Raw genomic sequence first — 24,184 nt, 5'->3', positions numbered from 1 at the left:
AAAAAGAAGTTCTTACGCTGAAATGAAAGTGTAAGGGAGCTCTCGGTTATTTGTTTTTGTTAACTATAAACTCGTGAGAAGCCAGCAGATTAATTAAGAGAAGTAGATGATTAAGGTGACCATGGTCCATATGGCAAAGGCCCATAGTAGTAACGAGCTGGAAGCACAGCACGGCTCCCACACTTGCTCCAACCTTCTTCCTCCAAGGTCTCTTGCCATCTCCATGGCCGCTCCTTCATGATCGTGGTTGCCGCTGCTTCATCATAGTCAAAGGGGTCCAAAGAGCTCAAAGCTAACTGCTTCATCGTCTCCATGACCATGATATGGAGGTCAAGCCCCACGGTGCGGAGATGGGAGTTGAAATCACTAGAGACGAGGTCCAGATTGTGGCTTCCAACAAAACAGTCCGCGAGGCTGGATGCCTGGACGGTCTGAGCCCGCCAGTCGACGGCCAGCACGTAGCGTTGTCTGATGAATGTTCTTCCCATGGGCTTCTCGCGGTACTCGCCAAGCGCGAAGTAAACGATGTGCGAATGCTCTGCGCAGTGGAGGGGGTACATGGGGGTCATGTCCTTTGGCAGGTCGCCGAACCCCTTGAAACCCCAGAGGAGCTCGAGGCGGATGTTGCAGTCCAGTTCCCACCCTTTTTGACCCAGCGTCCAGATGCTGATGCTGCGGTCCTTGAGTTCAACGTGCTCCTCGAGGAAGCCATCGATGGAGACGAACCTGAGGAGGCTCTTTTGGGTGACGCCAATGGTGCGGAAGGCTTTCGGCTCCGACGACACACCGCTGCTCCCGCGGTGGTGATCCGTGGGCTTGACATTGACAGGGAGGTGGATGAAGCCAAACGCCACCACGAGGTCGTCGTCATCGTTGTAGTTGTCAAGAAGGGCATCCAAGTCACAGTAGCTGATGCCTCGCAGGAGGTCCACCCAGAGCCCGCGGCCGCGGTATGAGAACACCATGTCGGCCTGGTACACGTCCCAGCAGGATGCCTCGGCTGGGAAACATGCTTTCTTGATCTTGGACCACGGCGGCGAGGACGAGGATGTGGGACGCCACATTAAGAGAGCATCCTGAAGTCGCCCACTGCCAGGGAAGTCCTCCAGCTTCCCCGCTAGGACCAGTGCATAGTCGTCATCGCTGCCATGGCGTGATGGGCGCCCGAGGAGGATGTGGATGGTGAGGCCGGTGAATACCCAGGAGGGGCTTTCCGGCGCGGGGATCATGTGGACCGACCCTTTCACGGAGTCGTAGATGAGGTAGACGATCCGGCCGAGATCATGGAGGAGCGTGGTCGTGAAGACGATGATGTTCCCATCGACGGCTTCAATGTTGGTCACCGGGCTGACGCCTCGGAGGCCAAGGCAGGAGATACCCGGCGGCGTGTCGGCAAGGTGCACCCCAACCTGTACTCTCTGAACCATCTTGTCGGCGTCATCCTGGTAGTAGTAGAATCCGGACGCCTTCTTCTCTACGGATCTGAGTATCGTGAACGGCTGCAGGGCGAGAAGGTCTTCCTCATCGTAGTCGTCAAAGTCGGTGCGCACGCGGCGGTCCAGTAAACAGCCGGACGGCAAGCTGGCGCCACCAGACATTGCTGACGGTCTCATTAGGTGTGGGTCGCTAGATTTGGTTTCTGGAGAGACGAGGCACGCCCAACAGGGAGATTTATAGTTAGGGGTACAGCGCAATTCCAATCGGACTCCCACACGAACTAGTGTTGGTTTTCGCGCCAGGATCAGATACACGACACTGGCAAATTTATTAGGCTGGCCATAGTAGTAATTCAGTAACTAACAGCGCCTCGATCTATCTGTTCTGTAATACTGTCATGTAACATGTGAAAAGAGGATTAGCTGACATATAAACTTCTAAACAGAAGACAACGCTTAAACACAGAATTTGAATCCTCGATGTCCCTTCCATGGAGAAAATCTCGCACATCCATGTAGGTATAGGCTATAGTCACTCGTCAGACATAAACACCACTTGCGAGGAGAACGAAGAGAGATCCAAAACCCTGTGAAGCAAATTCCGTTAATATATCAACAAGCTCTGGTTCCACGTTTGGAGTTTTGGATTGATGAAAACAATCGGTGTTTCAGTAGGCTCACCAGAAAAACGGAAGCAACAACTGCGGTTGTGATCTCCTTGGCTAAGCTTCGGCTGCGCGTGGATGAGGTCGCTTCATAACTGATATACAAAACGATCAGAGAAAGAAGAAAATGGTGAGACAAACAGTCTTTTATATTTTATATCAACAGACTCATCTACAATCTACGCAGAATTGCATATATATATAGATGGTTCTCTGTAATTCAACACGAAAACTGAAAAAACTGCTTCACCTCATAACAAAGGAATCGCAAACCTATACACAGTAACACACTCACAAATTGGGTGGAAAACATGAGTAAACATTTTGTCGAAGAGTCGATTGACAGTATAACATGCAAACTTATGCGCGGTAACTCACTCGCAAAGTGCAAACATGAGTAAACATATTGTCAAAGAGTCGACTGACAGGAAAACATGCAAACTTATGCGCGGTAACTCACTCGCAAAGTGCAAACATGAGTAAACATATTGTCGAACAGTCGATTGAGAGGAATACATGAAAATTTATGCGTGGCAACACACTCGCAAAGCGCAAACATGAGTACACATATCAGCAAATTGAGTGGAGAACATGCGCAAATCTATACGCGGCAACACACTCAAAAAATAGCAAACTAACTACACACATATTCCCTGAGGTCCAATCGCAAATTGTCCCAGTTCCTTTGAAAGTTCGAATGACTTGAAAGGCAATCTTTACCTTCGACAGGGACCATTCCTTTTACCGACAAGGGCATACCAAGCAACAGTAAATTGATGCAATTGCACTAAACACTACCTGAGCAACTTATACAGGGCACATGTATATTTATTTTGTTCCCAGTACCCTATGTTTTCTACCTATGCACTTCAGTTTGGGTACAAACCCAATCCAGATCCATATTACTGCAGCCCACGATCTAAACGGTTCTAATTGCAGATCGAAGACTTGAGTCACTGACTAACCCACATCGAAATACCCAAACAAGCGCGAGTGCAGAGGAGAGATAGGAGGAAAGGAGCTGCAGGGGCTGGTTGGCTATACGTACATGAAGAAGGAGGCGGTGAGCATGAGGCCGACGGCGACCGTGAGGACGGCCAGCGCGGGGTACCAGGCCACCGGCACCGGGCTCGAGACCGCCGCCTGCATCGTGTCCATGGTAGAGTCGAGTCAGAGCACGGACAGAAAGCAAAACCCTATAGGAGATTCGGGGATGGCAATCTCACCATTCTGGATCTGAATTCGGAACCTCCTGCTCTCCTCTCCTCGCGCTGTGTCGCTTCTGCGAGACCAAACCCAGGAGGAGGAGAAAGAAGAAGCTTCAGTGGTTGGGCTGGGGGTCCAACTGGACTTCACAACTGATATCTTTCGTTCTAGCCCAGCGGGACTCAGGTAGAAGTTTATAAATTTTGACTAAATCTATAACGTTCCAAACGTAAAAATTTAGTCAAAATTGAACATCTTTAAAATTCAACCAATATTTAGAAAAATAGAAACATTTATGGTACCAGTAAAGAGCAATAGATATACACCATAATACGTATATTTTTAGAGTACTTATTATAATACCGTAAATGTTGGTATTTTCTTCCATATATTTAACCAAATATGTAAGATTTGACTTTTATCTAAATTTATAAGTCTTATTAATTGGAACAAAGTGTCTATAGTTTATTTTAGTACGAAAAGCGTGTCTTCCTCCCCATTTCCGTAAGGCGCCTCATTTTCCGTTTTTTTTCTATCAAGAATTACTCTAAGTATATAAATATTGTTGGTATAAAATTAGCATCATTAGAGAATCTCCACCGGCGCGCCCCATAGCGATCTCAATAGCGTTTTGAGGGTCCGACGATTTTTTTGGGCCACACCGGTGCGCTCCATAATGCGTCGGCACCATTTAGAGCCCAATACAATCGCTGGCAAACCCGTGCCAGCCTCTTCGCGCGGCGCGCCGAACGGGCAAATGTGACGGCTCGTATGCTCTGGGCGGATTGCTATTAATGAAGCCACCGATTCTCCACGCGCAGACGCCGCCGTAAATGCAACGCCTCGGATGCTCTGCGGCGAACCGCCATCGCCTATTTAGTGCGCCCTCTTCGCTCACCTCCGCCACACTAACCTCTCCACCACCCTCCGCTCTCCTCATACATCCACCGAACTCGCCTCTCCACAATAATGCCACGCTGGATGGCGACCACGTACACGATGCTGGGCCGTAACGGCCGCACGCCGCCATCAGCGCCGCAACCATCACCGCAGCCAGATCCAGCGGCCCCACCGCAGTCTGACGGCGAGTTCGACCCACTGGACTTCAACTCCGACGACTCCCCGTTCGACGAGTGAAACAAGGCGTTCGAAGCAGACGCAGATGCCAAAGGCGGCGGAAGAGTTGGCGTAGTGGGGCGAGGAGCAGCCGTTCCATGGTGACATGGAGCAGGCGACGATATTGGCCTCCTTCAACACGCATCGTTTCCGAAGACTGAAGGAGGAAGAAATGAAGTATAAGAACGACACCCACTTCGAGCAGGCCGTCGAGATCTCGCACCAGCGGGCGGCCACGGAGGAGGCAGGTCGTCTGCTCATGGCGGAGATGAACGCTCAACGCGAGGCTGAGGATGCTGCCCACAAGAAATGGAGGCTCATCCAGAATGAGGAGCCCCGCCAAACGATGCTGAGGGGCAGCGCCGTCGGCAAGCTTCGGCATCACCGACGGCCATGCTCCACCTCCAGATGCGCGAAGCTTGGGCGGAGAGGCGGGAACGCGTGCACGGTAGGTTATGGTTTAATTCAGTCTGTATTAAAATTCCAGTTTCATTCAATTTTATGTAAATAATCCTAAATTTGAATGAAATTCCATAGTTTAATTATGTTTGCTTGTTCAAATTTATATTTAGGGATTTTTACTGGGTAGTTGGTGTGTGTAAGCTCTTCCCAAATTGGAGAGCAGGTGCCCGCGCCCCCATATCTCGTTGTGGGCGCACTGGCGTCTCAGATACTCTTAGAAATTATTTTCAACACGAATCCGATAATACTAATTGTGTACAATATAATCAAAATTTTCTTGCTCAATTTTTTGGGTCAAAGTTCATCTTAAAATACAAATGCATCTTATTATCGGGACGGAGGTAGTATTGTAAAGAAATTCATATATATGTCAAAATAGGTGTTCATACATATGTGAATAAATGTTCATACTGTCTATTTCTATATAAATGTCCATGTGTATCTGAACAAATGTGCATGAGCTAGAAACATACAGAAAATGTTAGTAGTATATAAAACTGTAAGAAATGTACTACTCTATTTGATTTCAAAAAATGCATATATTCATAATAAGAAAAAAAAACGAAAAGAAAGGGGGAAATAAATTGTGCAAAACAAAAGAAATTGAAAACAAAGGAGGGACCGGAAAGGAAAAAACGAGTGAACCGAAAAAGCCCACCAAACTACGACCCAAATTCGGATTCTGAAACTCGTCTTGGCTCCCTTCGTTCCCCTTTTCCCTTCTAGCTCCATCGAAAACCTAGGAGGATCGTAATCTCGCCATGGCTGCTATCGCGGAGATAGAAGAACCTTACCCGACGCCCCCCTCGAAGCCGAGAAGCTCCGACGCCCTCGTTGTGCATGGTTCATCTGAAGTATCCACCCCTGCCCCGGCGGCCGCCGTCTCCCCCGCCTGGGTTCCACCTCCGATGCCAGCTCAGCCTCCCTGGTAAGAGAATCCATGTGTGTCGTATAATTACTCATCTCGATGTCAGTACTGTTAGGTCATCTGATGCACGCCTAGCTAGTAATAAATTGAATAGACTATAGACACGCCAGATAATATTGAATGGGTGCTTAGCATGTCTAACAGGTCCCGTATTCCTATGCCCCGTATAACGCTCGCATTTCGCTCCGTATCGAAAAATTGCTAACGAAAGAGCCATTCCGTCTAGTAGACCCCATATTTCGCCCCGTATTTTCAAAAATTAAAACCCCGGGAAGTTCATCTTCATTGATCATACTACGGATCATACATACATTGCGATCATACCTACATCTATCCTACATCTATTCGTCAAGGATGACGAATGGGATGAACGCGATGGCCGCCGCCTCCTCCTGCGCCTCCCGCGCCTGGAATTCCCGGACGGCGGCGATGGCCGTCGCCTCCTCCTCTGCCTCCGCCCGAGCCTTCTCGGCGGCATCCTTCTCGGATGCGGCCACCGCCTGCAGGAAGGCCGCCTCCTCCTCTGCCGCCTCCGCTTCCTCCTCGCCGGCTCGCAGATCTCCTCCGCTTCCTCCGCCGCTGGTGCTGCCGATGCGCGCCACCCATGCCGCCTTCGACGCGCGGTCACGCTCCCAGTCGGCGCACCACTTCTCGAAGGCGACGCCGCTCATCGGCTTGAGCGGCGGGTCTTGTCGGTACCACCGCCCACCCGCGGCGAACTCCCGGAGCGAATCCGGCACGTAAAGCGCGCCGGCGTACCGGCACGCCGCACGGCGACTCCCCTGGGCGGAGCGCTTGCATTGGCGCCGCCACGCCTCCTCCACGGTGTCCGGCGAGCGGGATCGCTTCGATCCGCTCGCCGGCGAGGAGGTACTGCGGCCGCGAGCGTACATGCCGAACAACGGTCGAAAATGCGGAGCTGGGGTGGGCGGGATTGCTCGCCGGAGCTAACTACGGAGGCGGCTGCGCACGGCGGAGCTAGGGTTGCGAGTGAGGGGTTAACCCCTCACTCGCACCTGCGCCCGGTATAAGTAGGGGGCGGCGGGGCCGATTTCCTGGGCCCCGTATTCCGCCGAAAAGGGCCGGCCCGAATACGGGGCCTGCTAGACGGCCCAAATCGCTCCTGCCCCGTATCCCGCCGGAATTTTACGGGGTGGGCGGGTTATAAGGGGCCTGTTAGACATGCTCTAATATAGACACGCCATATTCTGTTGCAAGGGGACATGTGTAACATAGACTTCAGTTTCATCCTAAGAGTGTTAAGTAATATTAATAAGTTGCATATAACACCACACAATATATAGTACTACTAGCAAGCGCCACCTTACACTGGCATCTATCGTGGAGTTTGATTGTTTGTTGACTTCTTGTTGCTCTGTGCACCATCTGATCTTAGAGAAATAGTTCAGATGTGTGCAGTGAATTAATCGTAGTGCTTAATTCTATAAAAATGTATCTTTTAGTCTCATGATGCCGTTGCAGTTATAAGATTGATCATATCCCTTTTGCTGCATGTTGTATAATTATGCTGAAAAAAAGGTTCTATATTCGCCGCCATAACGTTCATAGTTATTTCTTGCCTCATCTTAAATTCCTTTTAAACTTGCAATTGAAACTCTTTCCACATTGCAAACGCCCTAGTCCCCAACCCATAGCTGACATTTATTTGACATCGTTCTGTTTTATCTGTTGGTTGCAGGGCCAATGATCCTAGGTACATGAAAATGCATGGTGGTCCTGCGCTTGGGCCTAATCCAAAAGTTCACCGTCAGCAGTCCATGAGAATCGCGAAGATAGCCTTGGATTACTACAACAAAAGGAAGAAGGTAAGTTCCATAATTATTCACTTGTTGTGGCCATACTATCACTACTGGGATGGTAAGTCTAATTGCCATGACCTGTATTCATTTCTTATGAGCAGTTCAAGTTTGAGCTCCTGGAGGTCGGTCCTGTCGTTTCCGTGTCTTCTTCATTTTATCCTTACAAGCACATGAACTTCAGTGCAAGATCTAGCAAGGAGGGCTCGGGGGAACATCTATTCTTCGCTGAGCTGCAGCTGTGTTCCAGAAGGAAGAATCCAATTGGTTTCAGTATCATCTGTTGTGAGCCATTGGGTTCTTACTCTACTGGTAAATTTTATCGCTTAAAACATTGTCGAAGATCAATCATTTATTCCATGGAAGAATGTATCATCTGAACCGCCTTAAAACTTGAAAGCAGTAACTTAATTAGTCTAAAATGAACATGGATACAATCTAAACAACACGGATTTACTAGGATACAAGTCGTAATGGTGTAGTCTAAAAATGATTAATGCAGACTTCATTGTGCGAAATATTAACCAGTTATGCTATTTTACACACTATCGGAACGTTTTTGATTTCTTATGTACTCGAAGAAGTTATGATATGTGCGCCTTTAGGTGTTAGTCGATGGTACCATATTTTGTAGGTTGGCTGGTTTCTGATTTGCTCCTCCGTCATGTTAGCGAAGCATGATTTCATTATTACTTTTTAATAAATACACTATCCTCTGAGAAATTGGAAGTCTCAGCCATGAACTGGCACATTACTTGTGTAGTAGGCAGAACATTCATGTCATTACAATATGGAAACTACTGGATTCCTTGGCATTTTGTGTAGTTAGCCCTGTTTGGTGTGAGGAACAGGTTGATCACGACCAACTAGTCTCTTGTTTTGTTTAGCTGGCTGCTTCCTGCTTGAGAAATGGACTGTATTTGTCCCTCTAACCAAAAAATGAGGAAGGAGATCATCTCACCAAAACCAAGTAAAGATCTTGCGAGGATGGGTAGTTTTTCTTGACCAAAAACAAATCTTTAATATGTGTGCTTCAATTCCAGAGTATAGCCGCAGTTCACAAGCTTATGTGCTTCTTCCTATGTAGTATTATACTATCTGGCCCCATTATTAGTATCTTCACCAGCGCCTTATTACAATTTAGCTTGCATTTGTCACTCACGTGGCCGCGTAATACTTGCATGCATGGATACAATACAACACCTATTGGCGTTTTCACTACAACAGAAACTTCGTACATATGTTCCATATGTTTGTGACTATATAGCACATATAGTGAGAATGATCATCACTATATATTCACCGGGTTTTTTTCCAGTTAGTTCCATATAATCTGCTCTTTCCAGTTAGTTCCATATAATCTGCTCTCAAGGTTAAATTACCTGCTACAACAGAAACTTCGTACATATGTTCCATATGATTGTGACTATATAGCACATATAGTGAGAATGATCATCACTATATATTCACCGGGTTTTTTTCCAGCTAGTTCCATATAATCTGCTCTCAAGGTTAAATTACCCGCGATATCTCTATCTCATGGGATAGACCTGTCCCTTTGGTTGCACATGATATCAATGTATGTTTTATCCATTTGGTTATTTTCTGAATTAGTCTTTGTTGCTTGTGTTGCAGCTGGACGTTGTGCAAGCTGGGGTATGGACAACCCTCAAGGAACCTTGTCGCGAAGGAAGAATGTTGACTTCACTTACTGCTTTGGATGTGGTCCGAATATATTGCATCCCGAAGGTACAAAATATGTTGGGGGGCATTGTAACGTTCCACACATTTACAACAATACAATGATATAGACAAAGCTGTCTCCTTCGCTATATCCATGTTTTTCTCATTCTAATTTTGCCGAACTATGTCTACGTAATGTCTAGGCCCGACCATAACTCCAGCCGGGCCAGAAACAGCCCAACGGCTGTAAAGGCATGCCCAAGCTTAGCCCGGGTATTACCTCATTCCCTAGGCCCGAGCCTGGCTCAAGGCAAAGCCTGGAAGCTTAAGGCTCCGATTGCCCAAACAGTAGCAACAACTGACTTTTGAGAGCAAAACTCCAGTATATTATCAGTATAACAGTGCTATATTAACAGGAAAGCAACAGTATTTTAGAAGCATAACAATACGATTTTAACAGCAGCATAACAGTGCTATTTGGACAGCATAACAATTGCATTTTGACAGCAAATCAACAACATTAGAACAGTATCTAACAGACGCATAACAGCTGACTTTTGGCAACAACAACATAGTACTTTGACAGCAAAACTACAGCTGGACGTAACACAATTTCGAAAAATGCAAGTGCACAAGTAGACTAATTCTATTTAGAGCCGAAGAAGAAGTACTAGTTGCTATGGCATGCCATCTCCACATCTCTTATTCTCTCATCTCTTTGCTCCAGAGGAAATTTCTTCAAAATACAATGAACAAAGGATTGCCAATTAGTATGTACACCAAGTTGACAAGTAGCCATTTAGAGAATATAGATGTTACATTCATCATCTGAAGAAATTAGGCGCACCTGAAAACCCAGCCTCTGTCCTCTTATCTGTAAACAGAAAAGGCACATAATCAAAATGGCAAGTAAAACTTAGAAACTGGAAAGTAAAACAAACAAGGTTGAAGCAGGTACCTTCTATTTTCTGCATTTTGCAACGATACTAGTCTCTTTTTTCTTTGAAGGGGATGAACTCAGTCTTACAAACACATTAAGGCTTCAACTGTCTTCGGTACTACTACGTGTGAACTATGCGTGTATACACATTAAGGCTTCAATAACCTTCTTACTCAAGCTGAAAGCATATTTTGAAGCAACACTTGACACTGGAAGTACAAGAATATCACGTGCCATTCTTACTATTTCTGGATACTCAGCAACAGATTTGCTCCAGAAATCCAAGATGTTCTCATTCAACCTTTTCACTGGTTCAGCCAACCACAAATCCAAGAAAAGGCACATAATCAAAATGGCAAGTAAAACTTGAAACTGGAAAGTAAAACAAACAAGGTTGAAGCAGGTACCTTCTATTTTCTGCATTTTGCAACGATACTAGTCTCTTTTTTCTTTGAAGGGGATGAACCCAGCTACAAACACATTAAGGCTTCAACTGTCTTCGGTACTACTACGTGTGTGAACTATGCGTGTAAACACATTTAAGGCTTCAATAACCTTCTTACTCAAGCTGAAAGCATATTTTGAAGCAACACTCACTGGAAGTACAAGAATATCACGTGCCATTCTCACTAGTTCTGGATACGCAGCAACAGATTTGCTCCAGAAATCCAAGATATCGATGTTCTCATTCAACCTTTTCACTGGTTCAGCCAAGTACAAATCCAACTCGGATTTTTTGTTTCTATGAGCTGCTACGTTGCACGAACTGATCATAGTCAGAAAACGCACAAGCCCACTAGTGCTCGAGGAACCAACAGTTGCTAAGTTTTCATTGACATATACACCACCCAGGCATCATCTGCGTCAATGTCAGATCCTGGATGGACAAACTCTCCGGCAAGAAGGTAGTGCATATCAATGGACAGGAGGCGGAGGACGTCGCCAGAGTGCCAGCAGGTGGGCAAGGGTAGATGGCCCTAATGTTTTTATCTCTCTGCTGTTAATTAGTTGGTGATAACATTTAATCAATAAATGGTCGCCAACACCGAGTTTGAGAAAATAATTTACTATGTTCTTGATGCTTCATATTTTTACCAGGCATATTGCAATTAAGAAATCTTTTACTGTCTGTGGATCGGTTCCAGACTTCGAGTTGAGGCTTAATGCATCTCCATGTATTTTACAGTACTCTGTTGGAGAGGACTTTTACAGTACCCCTGAGTTCATAGGGACCATCTATTTTAGCCCATCGAGCGGTTAAGGAGCCCTCGTACTCCACAACCAGGACATACGGTACCGACTCAAACTTTTTCGGAAACTTGCGGAGTACCTGTCCGGAGGGTCAAAAAGCAATTTCTCATAGTAGCTTCCTCCGGGTAGGAGTATTAAGATGTAAATTTCTTTGTGTGAGGGTGTTTCTGCGTTTGGTGTCCAGTTCGTCTCTAATCGTCTCGTTTCGTGGATGAACCCTCGTAAAGTTGTTCCTGGCGGCGGCGGTGGAAACGGAGGAGGAGCCGACCGGGGAGGGGGACGACGCACCGCGCGGCCGTGGCGTGGGTGAAGGATGCGCGCAGGAGGAAGCGACCGGCTATGGAGACAAGGCGCCGCCCGGGCGTGGCGTCCAGGCCCCCGACAGATGGGCGCAGGATTAGCCGGCCGGGGAGGTGGCCAGGTGGGCGAGGCGCCGCGCGGGAGTGGCGTCCAGCCGTCGGTTCCCTGCGGCGGCGAGGTGGGGCAAAGGTAGGAGCGGCCATGGCGTCCAGGTCTTCGGCTCCCTCGATGGATTTGCGGCGACGGGTGGGGCGGGAGTGGTGGTTGGCGCGCTGCGTCGGCGAGGAGGGCGAAAGGGAGCAGCGGCCGTGGCAGCTAGGTGGTCAATTCCCTCGGCGGATGCTCGTTGCAGTACCACCTCGAGCTGAACCGAGATGAGCATCGACAAGTCCAGAGGATCATCCCAATCCCAATCCTTCTGATTTTATCAATGCGATGTATACCTGCCAGTTGCTTAGCTATGGATTTAGAATTTCTGTTAGGCCAGTCTGTGTGGACGCATGCATCAAGATCAAGATAGTTAAGATCATAATTTATCAAGACTATTGACTCTGTACATTTGTCCATTTTCTACATTTCCCTTTGTGTACTAAACTGCTTGTTAGAAAATTCAGTTCATGAGCATAAATAGATCTGCCATGCGTACACTAAAATCATAAGCGCCGGAAACATCTTATATTTTTTCTGCTTAAGCTATTCTCAGCAAGAGCATTTGTTGCACCTGTACAAGACTAGGAAAGGAAGAGGTAAATTAAAGGTGCAGAGAGCATGCGCACCTCACCCTACAAAGAAAGCAAAAGCAGCAATACATCCACTCATTGGTCTCGTCTTTTAATTTCGGTCTTTTCCTCACATCCTGCCTAATGTTTATCACTGCATTTTTTTGCCTTGAGTTTAGAGGATCCACTTCCGTGTGACTGATGTTTAAAGAATACTTTCTGTTTACTTTAATCTGGGAATTTGTGTGAATGAAAGTTCACTCTTAAACCACATCTTTCATGGGCAACCTTTGCTTCAGAAGGGGACATTGCTACACCAAAAACTACCAACGTCTGTGCTATCTAACATGCAATGTGCCAGAGGTGATATTTCGGTTGTATTCATATAGTACAATATTGTGCAATATCCTCTTGAATTGCATTTTTACGAACTTTTCTCTGGTTCAATGTATGTAATGTGTGCAGGGTTGTAGTTTTTCAACCTAGAAGGATCTTCTTAACAAGTATGCTGAACAGACGGTTAACTACTGCACCGGCGGCTTCGAATGGTCTGCACGATTCATTGTATTTGTGGTCTACTTTTTGAACAAGAAGGAACACCAAATTTTACTATTGGAGAACAAACTGGACTATGTAATATGTGTGTTCACAACTATTTTGTAATATGTAATAGGTAAATTCAGATTCATCAAAATCTGAAGGTTACACACACAGAATTCAAAACCGCAACCCATGTTTCCCTCTCTTCAACTGTGACTAGCACTGAACTATGATAGTCATGCATAAGTTCAAGTACAAACATGATCATTAGAAAACAACATCGCAACAATGTCAATGCCGGTCAATATTTCTGAACCAGTAGCATTACCACTTTAGCACTCGTATCTTTACATGCATTACCACTTTAGCACTCGTATCTTTACAGAACAAACCAATCACTAGACGAAATAGAATGTGTAACCAAACTTCTGGTGGGTATATATATAGGAAAGCAAAACCATTTTCAAGATCATTTTCTTCTACTATTCTTTGCTTTGGCCAACTTCTCCAAGGAGAAGCACGTCAAATGTGCCATCTTGGGCAGCCAAACTGAATCTCTCTTGCATGCTTGTAGATCAATCTCTTCTGTAATAAAAAAAATGAACATAGAAAAGTTCAGAATATGGCCTACATCTAAAAAAAGGAATATGGCCTACTAAGGTTCAAGTAGCTACACAAAAACGAAATAATCGTACAATAACATGAATAGATAATTAACAATTACACGAGATTAGGACATTTGTGAATGTCATGGTTGAGACCACCACATTTGCTCGCTGCAGCACCTGGATCTCCTCTTGTGCTTTCTGGACTCCTGAGTGTCTCATGAAATGGCTTCATTCTCCGCATCACGTTCTACCTGCGCTTTTATGTGGTTCATCACAAATTCAACATCCTTGACTAAAATTTGAGAATAGCTTTACAACCACAAAGAGTCAACAACCGTGGCTCCTCTTTTGGACATTAGCTTCAAAATACTTCTCCTTACGGTACCCCTAAACGTCTTCCTTTCATTTATTTTGTCCCAACTACATACTCTTTCTCGTCCAATCAAACACTGAGCCCTTTTATGAAATATTGTTCTCTCGCATCTCCGACATCGTCAGTACCATCCATCATCCAAACCTGCCACTATCAAACCATCATGCTTAGTACATATGTATGTCATTTCTGCCCAAATTATAATAAAGCGTAGCAACTATCCATGAATTAATGGCATACACTTTCTGCCCCACAATATTTCATTTGGTTCAAAACTAGATATGATATGCTCAACGAGAACTTGCATAACAGATAACTGAACTCATAAATTAAAACATCATGCTATTGGTTTAAATCTATTTTTCTAACATCAGTTTGCTTTTTTCAGCACAGAGTTAGTTCAAAAATTAAAACCATCATAACCAACCCTGCTTGTATGGGAAAAGATGAATCTGTACTAAGTTCAGTTCTGCACACAGCCATTCAACAGGCTATACATTCATGACTTCAAATCTGGGCAAAGAAATTAAAACATCGTGCTATTGGTTCATATCTATTTTTCTAACATCAGTTTACCTTTTCAGCCTGCAGTTAGTTCAAAAATCAATCAAAACATTATATAACCAACCCTGCTTGTATGTTAAAAGATGAATCTATACTAAGTTTAGCTCTGGACACAGCTATTCCACAGGGTATACGTTCATGACTTCAAATCTGGGCAAAGAAACTACTACTGTATGGCCACTACTCCTGTACGTTTACTTCACAAAGAAGGTACTACTGCTACTAACAAGGCGCAAGAATTAACCAGGGCACGGCCAAACAGCTTTGCACCAGGACGCTGGAGATCGGGACGAAGGCGAAGACCGATCGGGGAGACCACGCGCCTTGTGGAAGAACGACGGCCGGAGGCGTCCAACAAAGGCAGAAGCGGCCTTCGACCAGGACGCCGGAGGCAGCGCCGCGGCGTCCAATAAAGGCGCAAGCGGGCGGCGGCGCAGCGACGCAATCAAGACGCGCAGCCGAGATCGGGACGAGGCGGAGACGATCAATCAGGGCGGACCGCCGACCAGGACACCGAAGACGGCGGCGCGAGCCAGCCAACAAGAGAAAATTAGGCGGCGGCGATCAGCTGAGGCAGGGGAGCGGAACCGTGGCAAATCAATACCCGAGCAATTTGACTAATGGTGCTACTAGCTTCTATCGGGAATCAGTTTACATGGGTTAAATTGCAAATTGGTGCAAATTGCTCTTTTGGCAGTCAAAAATAATAATATTAACACTGGTCCTTCATCATGGACGGCCTGATCCGCGTGGTACTCCATCTAATAGTTTTGGAGTACAGAGTACTGTAAAAATCCTCCTGTTGGAAGGGCGCCTAGTGGATCGGTTCCACAACTCTTATTCGCTCATCACTTCGCCCAGTGGCAATTTCTTCAAAGTATAATGATTTTTTCTGACAATTAGTAAGGTCACCCAGTTGACAAGTAGCCCTACTGTTTTTATTTCCCAATGCTGTAGTTGATGATGCCAGTTAATCAAGTAATTTAGTACTGACAGTGGATGGGTTCCAGTTGATGCTTACTGCATCGCTTACTCTGTTGGAAGGGCGCCTAGTTCCTTGGCCTTCTCCTTGACGAGCTCCCACGCGTCCTGGACGTGCCGCATCTGCGTCATGGCTCCGCCCACGGCCATACGGACAACAAACTTGTTATCCACCACAAAGTGCGTCATGAAGGCCCGCCCGCTCGCGTTGATCGCCACGAGGAGCTTGCGGTTCATGGCGTCCACCGCGTGGTCACCCTCGTGCCGTGGGCGGAGGCGGAAGGCCACGAGGGAGAATCTCCTCGGCGTTACCACCTCGAACCGCTCGTCGGTACTCACCGTCCGCTCGAACCACTTGGCCATCTGGACGTGCCTCCGAATGTACGCCCGCATGCCCGCCGCGCCGTAGCGGCGCAAGACCACCCACAGCTTCATGGCACGGAAAGGCCGCGACAGTGCGATCTGCCAGTCCTTGTAGTCGACCACCTGATCTGCGCCTCCCTCGCTGACATTATTGAGGTACTCCGGATTGCTGGAGAGTGCCGAGGTGAGCAGGGCTGGGCTAGCCACCCACAGGCAGCAGCAGTCCATGTTGGTGAGGAACCACTTGTGCGGGTTCATGCTCACCGAGTCCGCGACCTCGGCGCCGTCGATGCAGTCCTGGAACTCGGGGCAGATCAACGCGCTACCGGCGTACGCGGCGTCGACGTGCAGCCACATGCCGTGCCGTCGCGTCACCTCCCCGAGCTGGCGCACCGGATCGACGGCGCCTACCCCGGTAGTGCCAATGGTGGCGCACAGGTACAGCGGCACGAGCCCACTGGCCACGTCGGCCTCCACCGCGCCTTGGACACTGCCCGCAGTGAGGCCGTAGCCCGATGCCGCCAGCGTGGGGATGACGCGGAAGTTGGACGGCGGAATGCCGATGATCCTCGCGCCCTTCTGGAATGTGGAGTGGCTCTGATCCGAGGCGTAGACGACCAGCCTCATGATGGCTTCATGGCCGAGCCTGCTCAGCGCGCGATCGCGCGCGGCCGCAAGCGTGCAGACCACGGCCTCGCAGGTGCTCCCGTGCAGCACGCCGCCGCCGCCGCCGGAGAAGAGGAAGCGGTCCGGGAGGCCCACCAGCTTGCACATCCAGTCCACCACGACGCCCTCGAGCGCGGTTGCGGCCGGCGAAGCGGCCCACGCGAACGGCACGACGTTGAGACCGGTGGAGAGCATCTCGCCCGCGAACCCGGCCGTGCTCACGTTCATCGGGAAGTAGGCGAAGAAGTTGGGGCTCTGCCAGTGTGTCAGTCCGGGGACGATGTGTCGCTGCACGTCCTCCAGAATGACGTCCACCGGATCACCGTGTTCGGGCGGCGTGTCTGGTAGAAGCGTGCGGAGGCGACCTGGCTCGGCGGCGGACCGGACAGGGTATTTGTCGACGTCGCGGTAGTAGCCACTTAGGAAGTCGATCACCGGGCGCGACTCCGCGGCGAATGTCTCGGGATCAAGTGGCAATAGCGCGTCATGAGGTGGTGCGCTCCCCATGCCGAAGGAAGTTCACAACACCAAAGTATCTAAATAAAAGCTCCTACTTTGCCACTTTGGACAGCACACACATGTAGTCTTGGAGGCTTTGCGCGCAATGAAACAGTGTGCGCCTCCTGTGTGCATATATAGCCGCAATCGAAGCACAAATATTACAAGACCAAACCCAAACCCAAAGTCTGGTGAGTCGCAAAAAAAAAAAAAAAAAGTCTGGTGTATCCCATACACGAGGTGATTAGGTATCTTGGGCCCATACTATATACGGGGTATCCCACTAACGTGTGAAACAAAATTCTAAAAGTAGTTAACGATGTAGAGAATGGATTTTGTACACCCAAGTATGAGTACACGAGTTATACGGGGTATCCCACTAACGACGTGTGAAATCTCAATTCTAAATATTTGTACTCTACATTTTTTCTTAGAGACTAGCAAAAGTGCCCGTGCGTTGCACCGGGTAGAAACTAATACTCCTTGATGCGTGTATGCGGAAAGGTTAAAATAGTGTGCCTACGAAAAGGTAAATGAATCCCCTGTAAAGCCATGCATCACACATGCTAATAAATATAAATTTCAAGCACATGAATATGTGTGAATTTTTTTAAATGCATATAAATATAATCTAAGTTCCCTGTGGTTTATACTTGTTTCTTCAGTTGGAAACCCTAAGCTAAAAAGTATTAAGAATGGTTTATCTAGTAAAAAATATGTCAAAAATTTTCTTTTTTATTTTTGAATAATATATCTAATCTAATCTAGCAAAAAGCTAGAAATTCAATCAGTTTCATACTCTCTCATATCTAAGTAGAAAAATAAATACACTGAGCACAATAAATGAACAATTGAGGTCTGGCCCCATCTCCTAATTAACTTATCATAACGTACCTGATTAGTCAATGCACTCACTATGAAGCATCTTGGTGCTGAGCCTTCAATTGAACACGGTAGAATATAGCGCAAGCAGAAGAAAAATAAACCATCCATGTATGACATCGTGGTCGTCCTAGATCGTGAGGCCAAAGCTCGCCACGTGCACTACGCAGCCCACCGCTTTGAGACATGCCAGGCTTCTGCACCGGCGAACAACATCGTCACTATTTCCTATGGCTTTGTTTGGCAGCGGCAACAAGCGTCCGCGAGGGGACGACACAGGCTGCTTCGATAAGGCTTCTCATCAGGTCTGATAGGCGGCGCCTCTTTAGAATCGACATCAATGGGCGGAAGACAAATTGGTGGGATTTGTATTTCTATTTTATTTACTAAATTTTGCGTTGCTCAATTTAGTTCAATTATGGTCAGCTTCAACTCAATTTAGGAACACTAACCGCACAAATTTACTTGAATTGTATTTTTGGTTACGGATTGATTTTTTATTATATAGTTATCACGGTATAGAGATTTTCACTAATGAAAATATTTTCTTGAAGGAACGAAGAACTCCAAAAATTAGGGCTGCTTTCTTGTCGGGTCGTGTTACAAGTCTTTTTGATTTTTTTCTGCATTGTAATGCATGTCAAATCTTATTTTTGAAAGGTGCAATGATGATAATGTAACACATCGTGTTGAGAATTAATGCAATGATGAATAAATCATGACAATTTACAAAAGCAAAGGAATTTTCGAGTTTGTCACTGTCCAACGTTTGCGACATCGCCCAACCACAGTTGGCCGCTACCATGGAACTATCGGAGGTGGGGCAGTGCACGTGCAACGAGCAGAGTGATCTTGCCATGGCGCTGCCTCCAATTATGGCAATGATTCAATGAATCGCCTATCAGATGCTCCCGACGGCAGCCTTCGGCGATTACGTCCCTTGTGGTGTTCCTCTCATATCTGGGAAGGGGGCGGCATCGACGTCGGCGAGAGGTTTTCCAGTTACGGCCGACAATAACAGCTACAGCCGACACTAACGGAGACGGTGGCTTGAGGGGTGGGGAAGGAGAGCGGTTTCGGAAGTGATGCCACGGTGGTCGGCGGTTGGTAGATAGGCAGCTGCCGATGTGATCGGAGCAAGCTGGGGCAGCTCCGGTAAAAAAAAAAGACAATGAATTCACAGCTCAAGTGGCTGAGGGTGACTTCGCGGAGTGGTGGTCGCTGGTAGTGCGGACCGCCCCTCGCCAGCTGCGCAAGGGCACGTCGTCGGTTATCATGCTCACGGCATGGTGGATTTGGAAACACCGGAACGCGGCGGTCTTTGACAATGCGCGACCTTCGGTGGCATCCGTGTTTAACGACATCGCTGCCGACGCGAGGCTTTGGGCGGACGCGGGAGCCCAGGGTGTGCGCCAGCTACTCCCCTAGTCTAGGTTTTTCCTTTTTCTTGGGTCGAGTTGTACGGCGTGGTGTGTCCGTCCCTCGGACTTGTATATAAACTCTTCTTTATCTATCAATGCATCGAAACGCAAGGTTTTTGCGTTTTCGCGAAAAAATTCACAGCTCAAGTGTAGAAATCAGGAAACTTAAAAAACTGAAGCTGACATCCATTGATTGGCCAGAGCTGCTGATGGGGGATGAGTGTATGTGCTGCTTCTACGGAAATTCAAAACGGAACCCAGGTCCAGATGATCTCGCTATCTAGACCATCCAGTTTCCTCGGGATCAGCACGCCAGACTGTATACAGACATGTATTCCGTGATGTATGCTTCATTTTAGAACAGTCCTCGGCCCCACGTGCGATGGGAGCGACGACGGCCCGGTCGCGGTCCAAGTTAAGCAAGCGTGTGCTGGACCGTGGTGGACCGACTTCCAGGCACCCTGATAGCGAGACACGCCACGGACACACGTCAGGCAGCCTGTTGCCTTTCTTAATCTCGGCACACATCTTCTTCATCCCCAACTCAGTCTCCGCACGCGCATCTGCATTTGCCATCTCCCCTCAAGCCGTCCTACACATCCAGATCCATGGCCTGCTCAGCTTCCTCGCAGACCGGCAGCGTAGGCCACGGCGGCAATGGAGGCCCGGGCGGCAATGGAGACAACCCGCTGCCGCTCATCCCCTGCCCAATCTGCGGCAGCCGCCTCTCAATGGCCGTTGCGCGGAAAGGAACCCGCCCCGGCATTAGGTACTACAAGTGCCAGTTCTTCAGTGTGAGCACCGCATCCCATTCGTATTTTTAATTTTCCCAGATTCAAACGTTTACTCTTTTCTCCCCTACTTTTTCTTGACTGCTCCCCTTTCTTCCCGATTTGTATCCCATGCAGTCTGGACAGTGCTCCTTCTTTGAATGGAGGGAGGGATACACACAGCTCGTTGGTGGAAATCAAGTGCAGGCTCAGCCAGCGCCTCCACAAGCAGCAGCTCACGCAGACCCTATGCAACTGTCGAGGCTGAACCTGCTCGTTAGCGCCACCAACACCATTGCAATCCTCCTCGTCCTAGCAGTTGTCATTGTCCACTTCATGTGGGCAAGCAGCTACTGAATCACCGGTGGACCTACGGAACTCCGGCCGGGAATTCTAGTTAGCTAAATTACGATATGTGCTGCAGGGGACATTAGGTCCCAGTTCTATTTTTATGTGTGCTACGCGCACCTAGTCTTCTTTTAGGTGTGTTTCTATATTTCCCCACTGCTACCTAGAACAAGACCGGGAGGGGGGATTTTCCACGGGCCGCCGGCGGGAGATGAATGCACTACGGTGGGGGGAGCAGCACTGCTGCGCTGGTCACCGCCTCCTACCAAAATCGGCCGGGCCGCCGCACGCCAGGAAGAAAGCAATATGAGGGGGATGGTGGGGGGGGGGACAGATCTCTCTGGGTCGGTCGCGAAACTTCACTTACATCGTGGACCCTGGTCCTACAAACGAAGTCCCTTCCTGTACCACTGGTCCAGGTCGGCAGCGCCGTTACGGGGAACACGGCCCGTCGGGCTAACCGCATTTAAAACACACCGTATTGCCCCCCGTATCCTGCTTTTCCACAAGCCGTAACTCCACACTTAATTCTGCTTGCTCGAATCTCCATGCGCGAACCAACAGTCCAGATAAAGAGATCATCTGCACCCGGGTTCCAAAACGCCCTTGCTTCTATTTCAACCAAATCATGGATATGCCATACATTACCAATCAACTTGCATCATCAGGAAGATATGCACAACTTTTTGGCGTGAGCTGATATAATTCTCATGATTGTCCATAGAACGAATTGATATGATAAGCCCTGGATGAAAGCAGCTGGAGATTCAGTCCAAGAATTCAAATCTGCAGGAGATCCACTCATCGAATTATAATCTGCAGCAGGCAACCTTGCCGGAGTAGTGACAGAGATCTCTGAAAGTCCATCGCGTGCAGTACAGCCGCCGAGGGGATAAGTTGCAAAGCGACAGTGCAGTGCAGAGACTTTTATCCACGGCAGGGACGCGGGAGAGAAGCCAGGTTACGAACGATTGAGCATCCCGAGACCGCGGCCGTCCGGCTCATTGCGCTGGTGCCAATTTGTATCGAGATATCATGGCTGATCAACTTGCTCCGTGTACACCGTGAACTCTGAATCGAGTTGGAAACGTGAACCTTCTTTTTTTGTGCACGACAGGGACCGCAAGGAGGAAGAGGAGGTGTGAGAGAATTTGTTTACGCCACGCCGCGATTTCTCGTGTGCATACCTGATTGTGGCCCACTTGATTCGAAGTAAAAAACGCCCACGTGGGACGATCAATCGGCGAACCAAAAAAGGCAACGGTTTTGATCTATACCTGATTGTGGTATAGATTTTAATTTACAGGTAGCAGTGGTGGTAATTTGTATCAACTTTTAGGGAAGTTTTGAATTGGACGAATGATCAAGGGAGAAACCCTTTTGCTTTTATTATTAGGTATAGATTTGAAATCACTGTACACAGATCCACACTTTTGTTATTTCTGTGTATCCTAAATTAAACACATTATTTCCAGTTAAAAGATTACATGTTTGTGGGATATATTACTAGCTACATCATGATTTTTTCAGCATTTTTTTGAAACTTAGAAATGTGATTTTCAATTTTAAAGAAAAACTAGGACCACTTGTGCCTATGTGCACCAAATCTCTACTTGCCAATGTTCTTTTTTTTTTCTTTTTTTCTTTGATAAAATATATTTAATATACCGTGTAAAATTAGCATTATTAGGAAATGTTCTCGATACGAATCCAATGATAGCAATTATGTACAACATAACAAGATTTTGTTAGCCTATTTTTTGTTTAAAATTTATTTAAAATACGCGTGGGCGAGCTTTATTCAAGGAATCGAAAGGGACATAGTAATCAGGTACGGTGTATAAGATTTCTCACAATCAAATCGTGGCTGTCCTTGTGTCCACGTGCAGCTGGCGGCAGATATTTGATGTGACACACTAACTGCGAATCAGGTACAAATTTGATCCGGCTGATGCTGCTCAGACATGCGACCACTCTCCTAGCACCCAATCAATGGTTAGGTCCTAGAACTTATAGGAATAACATGCAGCGATTAATTAATAAAAAGATCTAGATTTCATGGGGGATGGGGAGCAAACGCACATGGGCAACTTATTTTCCAGTCACCCGAGATAGAGTAGAATTTCAGTTTAGACGGCTCACGTGTTTTCACCCTTATGCATTGCCCGGTCAATCAAGATAGAGTAAGGGCCCGTTTGGTTGTTAATAATGAGTTTTCTTGCATGAGTGGAGACGAAAAATGGCATTGGAATTCTCACACGAGAAAAATTCTCTGCATCGCACGAGCTTTAAAGCACCCGAAAAAGCTGTATGAGGGAGAACACTCGATTCTGTTTCTGGCTATGCAGCCTCGTCTCGCGCTCGCTAGAGCCAAAATGCGCCGCTCTGATGTAAGGAAGGGATGGCGGTAGCCCGCACGCGCCGGGAAAAATACGACGGGAGAAATTCGGTCACCTCCCTCCGATACCCCCCCGCCCCCCCTATTTACACGTCCCCGCCTCACCGCCCAAAGCCGCGGCACCATTTTCCCCCTTTTGAGCTCTCCGTCTGACAAAGGGTTAACCTTATCAATGCCTATGACGATGGACTTGGGTTTCTAGGAAGGAGGACACTGTCATCCAAACTAGGCAACCGACGAAAAGTATGATCAAGCTCTTTTGCCGAGATTTTATTATATGAATCTAGCATTATAGGGTGTTGCGTCTGGTTGAATATGTCCCTCCTTGATGGATCCTCGTAGACCCTATATAGCGGGCTAGTTCTCAAAGTCCACCTCAAGGTCGAGTTACATCATAAGTCGGTTCACCCGATATGGGCCTAGCTTTCCTAATTTACATAACGTAAGATCTTCGGCTTTGTCTGGATTTTTTCATGGGATTTCCCCTATTCCTTCATGGGCTTTGTACCAGGGACGCCGATGTTGAGGACCAGATATGGCATACCCATGTCGGTAGCCCCCAAGACCCCACTTGAGTCGTAGACTCGGGACGAGTCTCAAAACTTTGACTTCTTTTTTCTTTGAACATGAAAAGGAAATACTTCATTATTTTCTTTGTAGACGAATATTTTGAATCGTAGGACTATTTGGGAACAAGCCTGATGCATCTGAAAGATCGGGAATCAGTTGATTGCTTGAGCAAATAAAAGTAAAGCTTACTTCAAACTCAAGCACCCGGACATGAATCTAGAAATCTGGTGTAATTCCGCTCGAGCAACGGAGGACTTATGGAGTTCTGAATTCCAGCAAATGAGAGTTAAAGGTACCTGACGCGTTCGTCGGGATTTTTCATCACATCGACGATGATGCAGATATTTCTAGCAGAGCGCAGTCTGTGGCAGTGCTAGGCCTCATAGGACGAATCCTGGTGGTCTTACCTTCATGCTCTAGCATGGCATCTTGGTGCTCACGACGACCCGGGAATTTATTTATTTATCAGATGTTGTGTTTGGCTGTTGGATTACCCAAAGTTATCCGGTTGAAATTATATTGAATGCATACACTCCCGATGGGAGAAAAGGCCGAAGTAATGTTCGTTAAGTGTTTACCACTTGAATATCCATTCGAAGCTTTTGGCCATATCCTGCTTGATTCTTGTACTTGCCACTTTCTCATTTTCTATCGGGTGCGTGTTCAGCGCTCCTAATGG

The 24,184-nt window shown here is 47.3% G+C and overlaps 3 protein-coding genes across 9 annotated transcripts; 1 reads left to right on the top strand and 2 right to left on the bottom strand.

Moving 5' to 3' along the window:
• Positions 1-1,746: 1,746 nt before the first annotated feature.
• On the bottom strand, positions 1,747-3,467 carry LOC127307781 (uncharacterized). Of its 2 annotated transcripts, XM_051338561.2 has the most exons (4): positions 3,328-3,467; positions 3,150-3,244; positions 2,118-2,196; positions 1,747-2,023 (listed from the first exon to the last, which is right to left on the bottom strand). In XM_051338561.2, the coding sequence occupies exons 1-4, from the start codon at positions 3,328-3,330 to the stop codon at positions 1,976-1,978; spliced, it is 225 nt and encodes a 74-aa protein (XP_051194521.1). In that variant the 5' UTR covers positions 3,331-3,467; the 3' UTR covers positions 1,747-1,975. The 2 variants fall into 2 exon arrangements, with proteins under 2 accessions (XP_051194521.1, XP_051194520.1); XM_051338560.1 differs by lacking the exon at positions 3,328-3,467 and having other exon boundaries at positions 3,150-3,250.
• Positions 3,468-5,579: 2,112 nt separating this feature from the next.
• LOC127309615 (uncharacterized) lies at positions 5,580-9,455 on the top strand. The gene is made up of 4 exons (XM_051340398.2): positions 5,580-5,813; positions 7,513-7,639; positions 7,735-7,942; positions 9,266-9,455. Exons 1-4 carry the CDS (start codon positions 5,647-5,649, stop codon positions 9,439-9,441), a joined length of 678 nt encoding a protein of 225 aa, XP_051196358.1. The 5' UTR covers positions 5,580-5,646; the 3' UTR covers positions 9,442-9,455.
• A 3,897-nt stretch (positions 9,456-13,352) lies between these two features.
• Positions 13,353-17,273, bottom strand: LOC127307779 (tyrosine decarboxylase 1). 6 transcript variants are annotated; one of them, XM_051338553.2, is made up of 4 exons: positions 15,642-17,273; positions 14,007-14,194; positions 13,788-13,922; positions 13,353-13,648 (listed from the first exon to the last, which is right to left on the bottom strand). In XM_051338553.2, the coding sequence occupies exons 1-2, from the start codon at positions 17,123-17,125 to the stop codon at positions 14,179-14,181; spliced, it is 1,500 nt and encodes a 499-aa protein (XP_051194513.1). In that variant the 5' UTR covers positions 17,126-17,273; the 3' UTR covers positions 13,353-13,648; positions 13,788-13,922; positions 14,007-14,178. The 6 variants fall into 6 exon arrangements, with proteins under 6 accessions (XP_051194513.1, XP_051194515.1, XP_051194510.1 ...); XM_051338555.2 differs by having other exon boundaries at positions 13,788-14,194; positions 15,630-17,273; XM_051338550.2 differs by having other exon boundaries at positions 13,788-14,194.
• Between the last annotated feature and the right edge of the window lie 6,911 nt (positions 17,274-24,184).

The sequence above is a fragment of the Lolium perenne genome, chromosome 6, assembly GCF_019359855.2.
Source record: "Lolium perenne isolate Kyuss_39 chromosome 6, Kyuss_2.0, whole genome shotgun sequence".
Lineage (NCBI taxonomy): Eukaryota > Viridiplantae > Streptophyta > Magnoliopsida > Poales > Poaceae > Lolium > Lolium perenne.
This window is presented reverse-complemented; position numbering and strand designations above follow the sequence as displayed.

Coding starts and splice junctions, on each gene's coding strand:
- LOC127307781 (XM_051338560.1), bottom strand. CDS start 3,250: ATGCAGGCGGCGGTCTCGAGCCCGGTGCCGGTGGCCTGGTACCCCGCG. Junction 2,197..3,149: donor CTCACCGCCTCCTTCTTCAT/GTACGTATAGCC, acceptor TTTGTATATCAG/TTATGAAGCGACCTCATCCA. Junction 2,024..2,117: donor TTGTTGCTTCCGTTTTTCTG/GTGAGCCTACTG, acceptor TTTGCTTCACAG/GGTTTTGGATCTCTCTTCGT.
- LOC127309615 (XM_051340398.2), top strand. CDS start 5,647: ATGGCTGCTATCGCGGAGATAGAAGAACCTTACCCGACGCCCCCCTCG. Junction 5,814..7,512: donor ATGCCAGCTCAGCCTCCCTG/GTAAGAGAATCC, acceptor TGTTGGTTGCAG/GGCCAATGATCCTAGGTACA. Junction 7,640..7,734: donor ACTACAACAAAAGGAAGAAG/GTAAGTTCCATA, acceptor TCTTATGAGCAG/TTCAAGTTTGAGCTCCTGGA.
- LOC127307779 (XM_051338550.2), bottom strand. CDS start 17,125: ATGGGGAGCGCACCACCTCATGACGCGCTATTGCCACTTGATCCCGAG.